The sequence below is a fragment of the Coregonus clupeaformis genome, chromosome 7, assembly GCF_020615455.1.
Source record: "Coregonus clupeaformis isolate EN_2021a chromosome 7, ASM2061545v1, whole genome shotgun sequence".
Taxonomy (NCBI): Eukaryota; Metazoa; Chordata; class Actinopteri; order Salmoniformes; family Salmonidae; genus Coregonus; species Coregonus clupeaformis.
The window spans coordinates 5323223-5333580 of record NC_059198.1 but is presented as its reverse complement, the minus strand read 5'-3'; the positions used below and the strand labels follow the sequence as shown (position 1 = coordinate 5333580).

Here is a 10358-nt window from a genome sequence, read left to right as displayed (position 1 = left end):
AGAGCTTGCAAGCATTTCATTGTACTGTGTACACTTCACTGAATCCTGTGCATATGACAAATACATGTTGATTTGACAATAGACAGTGCTGCAAGGACAAGCCCTTTTCTCTCTAATGGCAGCTAAGTATTCATACAGTATATTCAAAAATCTATCTTCTCTCCAGACTGGTTTATACTTCAAATTTTTAACTTAATGAAACTTTTCAGAAGTACAATGAGAGTCTGATGAGAGAATTCTTTCTCCTCAGTCATATGATTAAGCCATTATTTAGCTCACGCTTCAGCAGACAGAAGTTACAACCGTGAAATCTGTCACTTATTTTTATTGTACAAAATACAATATCACTTCTGCTATTTTCAAGTTGGTTACGTTGATCATGTCAGTAGGACTATTGTTATTGAGTCATAAACTACACATGGCAACACAGCCTAGCAACCCACATCAACACAACCTTTGGGTAATGATTAATATGATCACACCAGGGGGTGTAACGAATGACGTGAACCAGTCGGACTGTTGCGGATAGAGAATGAAAAGAGCTGACACGATTCCCTTTTCTTAATGATACGTTTTACACAATCTATTTCTATCTGAACATTTGTTTGCGTTGCACAGCCCTTGTCCAGCACTCTCTAGTTCAGCCACACAGTGAGGTGGAAGGGAACAAACGTTAATGTGTGTCATTAATCACTCACACATCTCTATTGTTAGCATGTAGCCGTAGATTTTGGTTGTCATTCACTGATATACTCTATGCAAGTGACGCGGCAAGTAGCATTGTAGTTTTTGAATTTTATAGGCTTTTTGAATGGTCTTCAATAGGCAAAACGTAGCGCAATTTTCTTCAGCGCAAAAACGTAATGAAAGGCATCTGGCAAAAATAAATTAATTCACAAACACTATTTTTGTAATATCTTATATGACTTTGTTTTCATGAATTTGATGATACAATCGTCAAGCCCATTCAAAAGCGGACAGAATTAATTCTCTATGTATGCCTCCAAAATGGCACCCTATTCCCTATATAGTGCACTACTGGACATTTTGAATGCACCCTTTGTCTGCATCTGAAAGATGGTACACTTGAATGGAGAAGGTCTCCTGTCCTGTCACAAACTTATTTGGCACTATATAGAACCGTTTCTTTTTAGTGTGCAGTCCACATGGCACTTCAGCAGCTAATCAACTATCTGGCAGTCAGTGAGCCAACTAGCAGAACAACACGAGAACATGTCAAACAACCGAGAAAGAAATGATGAACATGAATATAAGATCACAAATCCTTTGTAATTCACAGAATCTATAGTGCCGCTAGTGCATTTGGCTCTACAGAACGGTTACACATACAGTAGATTTAGAAGAAGCCAGGTGACTTTGTGACACCATGTTGCCAGATTAGACATTAATGTGATATTTGCTTCGGGATCCAAAGTTCTGTAATTTTTATTTATATGACGTCGATACGATCAATCATTAACTCAGCCTATTACTGCACCCTTTAATAGCTGCAAGTGGTAAACAGTGTGTCCTTGCCTGTAGATTCCTCATCCGCAATGAGTTAATTTACAGTGTCATAGGAATAACTTAATATTTTCCACATGTCTGAGGCAAAAGACGTCAGCAAATGTTCTGCCAACGTTCTGCAAATGTTCTTCTTTCAAGCTCTCAGTCATCGATTTGAAAAGAAACTCTTCATTCTCTAGAAATGTAATGGATCTTTTCAACCATATTTGGAGAATAAAGATCACCAATGTGCTGGAGTTTCTTATTCAGTAAACAGTTTTTCTCCATGCAATATGATAGTGTGCGAGTTGTACTCAGTCGTTGACCGGTTCTGGAGAAGTTGGAGTGAAGGTTCCTGAGAATCTGGCCTATTCCTCATCCCGTGTGAAGAAGACCACCTTTATCGAGTAGATCGTATCCAAAATATAGATCACCAGGTTGATCACGGTCATGAACGTCACCACAACCAGATCGTCCCAGGAGCAGTGGGAACACGGAACGGGCCGGGGGTTGCTCTCGAAACCGTACAGCGGCCAGATGACCATGGCGGTCATGTACATCACCGTGGCCAGAATGTTATAGACCGTGAGTAGTTTGTCGAACGAGAAGGGAAAGAGCGACAGCAGCTGACTGACAGTGAGGAAGATGATGACGAGTGCGAAGATGAAGCAGAGGGAATAAACTGCCACGCACCACTGCAGTCCCGGGTACAACGAAAACCTTGCCGGATCCAGCGACGTGAAGATAATACAAGCCACCAGAGTCTCTAGTATCTTGAGGAGGCCCGGGACAGTGGACAGGAAGCCACTGATCTCACCGCCGGGCCGGAGGCGGGCCAACACCACCTCGCTGACGTACACTCCGAAACAGAGTATGGAGATGACAGTGGCGGCGATCTGGTGGTAGCAGGTGGGGCAGGTGAAGAAGGTGGGGTAGATGATGGAGGAGGTGAAACACATTAGTGTGGCTAGCATGGCGAAGGCCGTGGTGAAGTCATCCCAGGAGATGGGCACCTTGAGATGATGAGGAAATCATTAAGGTTATTTCTAGGGCCAAGAGTTTTCCTGAAAAATGTGTTTTCCTGAAAAACTTGCAACTACATCTACTACTGCTTTACAATAGAAATACATATTAGAAAGATATAAGACAGGTATGAAACGATACACGTAAGCTACAAATTCACCTCCCACCAATCTATTCCATCAAATCCAGACAGTAAACATCCCCCACCTTGGCGCTGAAGCGGGTGAACTCCATGATGAGGATGAAGAGGGAGAAGAAGCAGCAGAAGCACCAGGTGAACATGCACCAGGCCCAGTGTGTGGAGAGCACATGGCCTGCCGAGGCCACCAGACTGAAGGAGATACAGGTGAGGACCACCTCCACCATACGGATGATGCCCACCGGCAGGGTGAGAGACCTCAGGTCCAGGTTCACCATGATGAGATACGATTGAATGATCTATCTAGGGACCCTGCGTGACTGTTCACTCACCAAGGGTTCCTTGACTTTTTTGTTTAGCTAAAGTGTCTATTTTTCCTCTCTCTTTCATCTGGCTAATGTTCTTCTTTCTGTCTCTCTCCTTTGCTCGCTTTTAGCAAATGCACGTATTTCACGTTTGAATTAATTACTGATTCTATTAATTGTGATCAATTACTGTTGCCCTCTTAAAGTATTATATTCTCCTCTTAATGAAAGCTCACCCAGTAATTTTCTGCTGTGTCACTCTCTTCTCTCCACTGTGTCACCTTGACATCTCCACTCCTCTCTCTCCTTCCGTCTTTTACTCTATGTGCATTCCCCTGCTGAGTAAGGACCTTATAGTAAAGCAATACAATTCCAAGAGAGGTAAGACCTTCTCTTGTTCCTGCCTTATCCAAGTCTCCTTCCTCATGCTGTAGAGACCAGAGCATGCCTGTGTAGAGCAAAACTCCTCCCGTGTTTATGATGGTGTGTATCCCATAGAAATAGAATGAATAGAACAGGCCTCCCCATTCATGTCGATGATGGCATAATGCGTGGACTGTCGGCCATTGTGAGTGTACCCATAGGCTAGGTTGAAGATAACAAAGGTTAAGACAGCTTAATTATTAAATGCAGAAACGTTCTAAAATAAACAAATTCATTGGACCAGCGCCGGAATGAAAATGACTGGGAGAGAATGGTAGCAGTACAGAAAGTTCACCAACAAAGTGGAAAATAACTACAATCGTAGTGAATTTCAGCTAACTACTCAGCAAACAAATAGCATAACTGTTTTACTGTCATTCTAGTCATTTTAATGTTTTTTAAATGATCTACAGCCACTTCATTACAGGATTTCCCGACCGCTGGTCATGTTTTCAATGCTAATACTGTAGAATCAGCAACTGCACTGGTCCAATGGATGTGTTTATTTTCAAACACTCAGCATGGAATTGTTACATTGTCTTAACCTTTATTTTTTCGACATAGCCCATAGGAGCAAAGCAAGAAGTAAAAGCAGGAAGTGTACCAATCTGTGCTGTGATTTGTGAAATCAACTGACATTTAAAAAAATAAACATTTCATTGCACGAGCAACATCACTTAGCATCATTGGAATGAACATTTTACATTACCATGGAAATAATTGCATCACAATACCAGGCAGCCATTGCGAGTGTACCGATGAGTTTAGAGGCTCCAAGCCCATTCTGTTCATTTTATTTCTATGGTGTATCCTGCCCTCTCTTGGATTTATTGCACGTTTTACGACCCAGATTCAAGGAGCTCATTGGACGCCGGTCCAGTCTTATCTGGCTCGCCCACACCACACATACTGGACTCTGGTCTCTGTCTAAGGTGAACTTCAATACAAACCCCATCCCTGGGAGTGGGACCATATCAGACCTGGGTTCAAGTAAGATTTGAAATCTTTCAAATACTTTGAGCATTTGATTGAGTCTGCTTGGAAAGCCAGATGGGTGGGGTTTGAACCTTTGGGACTATTCTATTGGATACATTGTGTCAGGTAAGCTCAATCAAGCACAGCTAAAGTATTTGAAAGATTTCAGATACTATTTGAACCCAGCTCTGGTCCAAATGCACATCCCCCAAACAGGGAAACCCATGCTTGTGTAAGTAACCTCACGTTTGTTCAATTCAGTGTTCCTAACTTGACTGAAGTCCTTTTTTGACACTTGACAGCTATTGACTGATGTCCTCATCCATGTTCTTGAGAAAGGGAGAGAAAGAGAGGCAGGGAAGGGGGAGGAGTGGTAGGCAAATAATTTGTAGAAGCGCTATTCTGTTTCCACTGATAATAGAAATCGAATAGTGTTCTGGTTGATAAAGCTAATACAATATGCATACTACTGCCCAAGCTCAGAGTGTACCATACCAACTTTTAATTTAACGCACCAGATTTTTTGAATCACTTACAAAATGCATTAGATTTGGATTCCCTGGTGCCACTAAATATTGTTGGTGCATTGCCTAGCTCTCTCTCTATTGTTTTATACCCTCATATCCTTCTTTTCCCTGCTCCTCTCTCTATATACTCCTCTCTCTGTCCCTCTTCTCTCTCTCTCTCTCTCTCTCTCTCTCTCTCTCTCTCTCTCTCTCTCTCTCTCTCTCTATCTCTCTCTCTCTCTCTCTCTCTCTTTCTCTCCCACTCTCACTTCTCCCTCTCTCTCTCTGCCTCATCCATCTTTCACTTTTACCTCCCTCTTGATCTGTGCCAAGGAGACAGCAGCAACATAACTTCATTTATCTTTTGAATAAATCAATAATCCCTGTCAAAGGTAACATGACAGACAAAAAGATGTGGACATAAAATACCTTGACTTCATTACCATAATCACATCAGGAACCTCCATCATTCTGCTGGCTTTTGTTTTGGAACAATGATTCTTCATTCGTCACTTAACTTAATTTCTCTTTTCAAGGAAGGAATAACCCCTGCCATATGTATCACAAAACAAAGTGTGGACATTGAAGACCTTGACATCATTACCATAAACAGATCAGGAACCGCAATTATTCTGCTGTCTTTTTATAAATAATAATTCGTTTTGCAGCCTCAGAATGGCCCAATACGTTCCCTATCAAATCAAATCTGTGGTAAGCCACGGACCGTGAGGGATTGTGTAAGAGAGTGATGTCATCCAGGTGGGACGGAGCGGAGTGTGGTTGAGACTTATCTCGCTCTCGGCTTCCCCTCCGCACTCAGTAAACACAGAAAGAGACATGAAAGCAAAGCCCAGGGCCGGACCTCGACATCCCACGGCATTTCATCCAATGGGCCTCTCATAGCAGACACACCCTAGCAAACAGGGAGAGGAAGGGAGCATTGCTAAATGTCCTTTCCCAGTGTTGTAGAAACAGAATAGGTGTTACAGTAAATAAATAAATAAAATATGATTCTTATGGACTTTTAAGCAAATGTTTTCTTTATTTTATTGTTATATAACATTAAAACAATTTAGTCACATTTCAGCAAAATTTTCAAATGTCAATAGTTATGTGTACCTATTCAGATTCATGTTTGAGCTGAATTCTGTCATATCTGTCTGGACTGTGTGTTTGTCAAGATTAGATTAGGTCCTAGATTCAATCAGTTCAGCGTTAACCCGTGATAACCGACAACTGCATAGCAGATCTGTTAGTTTTTTGGCCATGACGAAGGTGTAACTGCGTTGGAGCTGTCAAATCAGTAAAAACAATGATCAGCTATGCAGTTGTCACTTATCAGGGGTTAACGCTGAATTGAATGAATCAAGGAGAACAGAATAAGAGAAGAAAATGAACATATCATGAACAGCTCTTTGATCTTTCTATTTGCTTTTGATTACAGCCCATGTGGACTGAATAGGGTGCACTGCATGGTTCCATGTGTAGTTTAAAGACATGAGATGGGAAGAAAAAATATAAGTTGAATCTACGTACGGATCCAAGCATTCCAGAACATTCTTATCCACCTCATGGTTTGTGAATTGCTAGCAGAATTATAACCCCATTTTATGCATGATGAAGCATTATCATTCACAAAAAATTTAATCTTGCCAAGTAAAACGGTTATTATCCACCATACAGAAACATTCTATCAATACGCATGAGTGTTCCAAAAAAACAGCATGGTTACAGTTAGCTGTATTCATACAAAAGCAAAGTTCAGTCTATCGTTTAAGATCCGGCACTGTGTTTCAGGGCCAGTGCTCAGGTTGGATAAGGTGGGTGACCTTTGACCTTTGACCTATGCCGGGGTGACGAAGAACACCAGCCTGAAAGAGTAGACCGTGTCCACGATGTAAACCACAAGGTTGAAACAGGTCATGAATGCCACTACGACCTGGTTATCCCAGTCGCAGGAGCGGCCACACCCGCTGGGTCTGCTGTGGTTGTTCTGGAAGCTATAGAGAGGCCATATCACCACGCACGTCATGTACATCAGCACGGCCAGCACGTTGTAGCCCGTCAGCACCTTGTCGAACGGGAACGGGAAGAGCGACAGCAGGCGGCAGATAGTAAAGAGGATGATGATGAGGGCGAAGATGAAACATAGCGAATAGACCGCCACGCACCACTGGAGCCCTGGAAACTGCGAGTAGAGGCGGTGGTCCAGCGAGATGAAGATGATGCAGGCCACGAAGGCCTCGAGGACCTTGAGGAGGCCTGGGACGGTGGAGAGGAAGCCGCTGATCTCGCCGGGTTTGGCCCGGGTCAGGCCCACCTCCGTGGCGTACAAGATGAAGGCCAGGCAGGAAGTGACGGTGGCAGCGATCTGCTTCCCGCAGGAGACACAGGTGAAGAAGGTGGGGTAGATGATGGAGGCAGCCAGCACCTGTTAAAGCCCAAGACAATGGATGATGATGATGGATGAATAACAACAATGGAATAGGATGACAACATCGGAGTTTAAAGGCAATAACATGGAATGTCAGTGGACTTCATTTACCCATTAAAGTTGTCAAAGTGCTATGGGTGTCACCTTTTACCTCCACTTCATCTACTACCAATGTAGCTCCTACTCAATAAATCATCCCAAAATGTTGGCAAAGCTACACAAACTCCAACGCACTCCTCAAGGGTTAAAACCTTTCCTTTTATTGCATTTATCTAATTTCCTCACTGATCTGACTAGAGAGGTGATGTATGGACTACACAAGAGCCAAAGATAGATTAGCTGCCTTGCTGTTGTAACATACTGAAGATGAAATCATCACTTGATCAATAACTCGTTCTAGTTCAGTGGAAGTAGCAATTAGAAATTACTATTGATACATCGGTATCTGCTGGCATGTATGTCTCAGTTTAAGTTCATTTGCAATTAGTGTGAAAGTAAATTTACAGACACGACTAGCAATTGCTTCCATTATTGGATCGACCAACAACTCTAAGTGGTACTAAAATATTGCATGTTTCATTTAACCACTGTGTTCATGTACAGTATGATAACAACAACTGGCTGTCCAAGGTCCAGTGCTGGATCCTCACTCTAGATAAGTGCATTATATACATGTAAAAAAGTAAGTAGCCTTGTCTCAGCCAGAACAGCCCATAGGGCAGGAACCTAACTCCTGTTTCTGAAGCATGAAGCAGTGTGATGTACAAGTACACCTCCTCGACAGGAGTCTAGTCTATCGCAGGGAAGATTGATGTGTAATCTCCCCAAAATGTCCTATTCATTGATTTACAGTTACACAAAAGTAAACTACACACAACCATCTCTTCTCTAGTTTTGAATGCCTATATTGTCTCTAATGTAACTCTCACACATTGACACTAATACGTAGGTATGTGATCTTGATTCTACCCCTTCTGGTCTAACTCACAGACAGAAGACGGCGTGGGCGTTACCCACCATGAGCGTGGCCAGCATGGCGAAGGCGGTGGTGAAGTCGTCCCAGGAGACGGGTACACGGGCATGGAGGGTGGTGAACTCCATGATGAGGATGAGGAGGGTGACAAAGCAACAGAAGACCCAGGTGAACATGCACCAGGCCCAGTAGGATGAGCTGAAGTGACCCACCGAGGCCACCAGGCTGAAGGAGATACAGGTGAGGACCACCTCCAGCATTCTCACGATGCCCACAGGCACCGTCAGGGTACGCGTGTCCAGGGTCACCATGGCGATGCTAGTTCTAGTCAGATCCGGGTGTCGTGTACGGTACGGTAAGGCGGTTATACCCTTTAACCTACTGAAAACGACTGTAGATGGCTGTTTTTTGTTTTCTCACCAATGTTTTTTTTCCCCTGTCGATCTCTTTGGTCCTATTCAGAAACAGTCAGTACTACGATATTCTTCCACTTCCTTGGACAGCTCTCTCTCTCTCTCTGAGCTCTCCCTGCCCCTCTCCCTGACTTGACTCAAAAACAAATATTTCTCTACTTCTTTCTCTCTCACACCTCTCTCTGACACTCTCTGTCAGTCTCTTCAGGCTTCCTTCTTCCGATCTGATCTATATTCTCCTCCTGTATGTGATCCTCCTGTATGTGATCCTCCTGTATGTGATCCTCCTGTATGTGATCCTCCTGTATGTGATCCTCTGTAAAGTCTGGACTACTCTCACAGGGCCACATTAGGAATGCAGAGAAGGGCGTAGACTGCCTGCCACTACCTCTACTACCTTAACAGGACTTCCTCAAATGGTCATCAGGTGTGTGTGTGTGCGTGTGTGTGCGTGTGTGTGTGTCAAGCCCCGGATGTCAATGCTGTGTGCTCATGAAATAGGGTGTAGTCGGTCACCCTTTTCTTATCAGTAAAAGTGAATAATACCTTAGTCATTTAAGTAGTAAATATACTGAGCTGATCTTGCTGTGTATCATACCATGTACTGTCGCCTACTGTATAATGTATACGATACGATATACTTTATTGTCCAGTTACATTCATTTCTTGACGTCAGCATACAAATACACAAACACAACACAAGATATTACATGCAGTACAGAAACACTGGAAAGTTAGCACACAACACACACATTTACATTTTCACATATTCAAAGTCTCTGCGGCCTACTGTCCGACCATGTATTGTGCCTGCATCTGTCCTATGTCCCACTGTTCAGCATCCTACATCTGTCCTATGTCCCACTGTTCAGCATCCTATATCTGTCCTATGTCCCACTGTTCAGCATCCTATATCTGTCCTATGTCCCACTGTTCAGCATCCTACATCTGTCCTATGTCCCACTGTTCAGCATCCTACATCTGTCCTATGTCCCACTGTTCAGCATCCTACATCTGTCCTATGTCCCACTGTTCAGCATCCTATATCTGTCCTATGTCCCACTGTTCAGCATCCTATATCTGTCCTATGTCCCACTGTTCAGCATCCTATATCTGTCCTATGTCCCACTGTTCAGCATCCTACATCTGTCCTATGTCCCACTGTTCAGCATCCTTATCTGTCCTATGTCCCACTGTTCAGCATCCTACATCTGTCCTATGTCCCACTGTTCAGCTTCCTACATCTGTCCTATGTCCTACTGTTCAGCAGCCTGATGGCTGATGGAATGAAACTTGCCCTGCTCCTATTCTTGCTGAACAGTGGGACCCTTAATCTCCTTCCGGAGGCCAGCAGCTCAAAACATTGGGTAAGATTGTGTGTAGGGTCCTTTATGATGCGCTTGGCCTTGTCTATCATAGAGGCCCTGAAGCCCCCTGCACTGCAGCCCACAGAGCTTGGACCCCAGGTTTACAGTCCTCCTGAGGATACCCATATTGGCCACTGACAGCCCAGCGTACCAGGCCAGGAAACAAAAAGTCAGCACACTCTCTATATGACAGGTGTAGTAGTCGTTGTTCGTATTTTTTCACGTTTGAGAAACATGGATAAACGTCTAATTCTGATGTGAGATTGTGAGAGCCGGTAGGTTATTGCCCCAGTC

At 43.5% G+C, this 10358-nt stretch overlaps 2 protein-coding genes across 2 annotated transcripts; both read right to left on the bottom strand.

Annotated features, from left to right (window-relative positions):
• Nucleotides 1-305: 305 nt before the first annotated feature.
• LOC121568772 (myeloid-associated differentiation marker homolog) lies at nt 306-3730 on the bottom strand. Its single transcript, XM_041879190.2, has 2 exons — nt 2737-3730; nt 306-2519 (listed from the first exon to the last, which is right to left on the bottom strand). The coding sequence occupies exons 1-2, from the start codon at nt 2944-2946 to the stop codon at nt 1875-1877; spliced, it is 855 nt and encodes a 284-aa protein (XP_041735124.1). The 5' UTR covers nt 2947-3730; the 3' UTR covers nt 306-1874.
• A 2166-nt stretch (nt 3731-5896) lies between these two features.
• On the bottom strand, nt 5897-9037 carry LOC121570357 (myeloid-associated differentiation marker). The gene is made up of 2 exons (XM_041881813.2): nt 8329-9037; nt 5897-7308 (listed from the first exon to the last, which is right to left on the bottom strand). Exons 1-2 carry the CDS (start codon nt 8593-8595, stop codon nt 6721-6723), a joined length of 855 nt encoding a protein of 284 aa, XP_041737747.1. The 5' UTR covers nt 8596-9037; the 3' UTR covers nt 5897-6720.
• Between the last annotated feature and the right edge of the window lie 1321 nt (nt 9038-10358).

Bases quoted from the DNA above. Each gene is read 5' to 3' on its own strand.
- LOC121570357 (XM_041881813.2), bottom strand. From the start codon at position 8,595: ATGGTGACCCTGGACACGCGTACCCTGACGGTGCCTGTGGGCATCGTG. The intron at 7,309-8,328 runs GTGGGTAACGCC...GGGCTTTAACAG, and splicing joins CCATGCTGGCCACGCTCATG to GTGCTGGCTGCCTCCATCAT.
- LOC121568772 (XM_041879190.2), bottom strand. From the start codon at position 2,946: ATGGTGAACCTGGACCTGAGGTCTCTCACCCTGCCGGTGGGCATCATC. The intron at 2,520-2,736 runs GTGGGGGATGTT...CATCATCTCAAG, and splicing joins TCACCCGCTTCAGCGCCAAG to GTGCCCATCTCCTGGGATGA.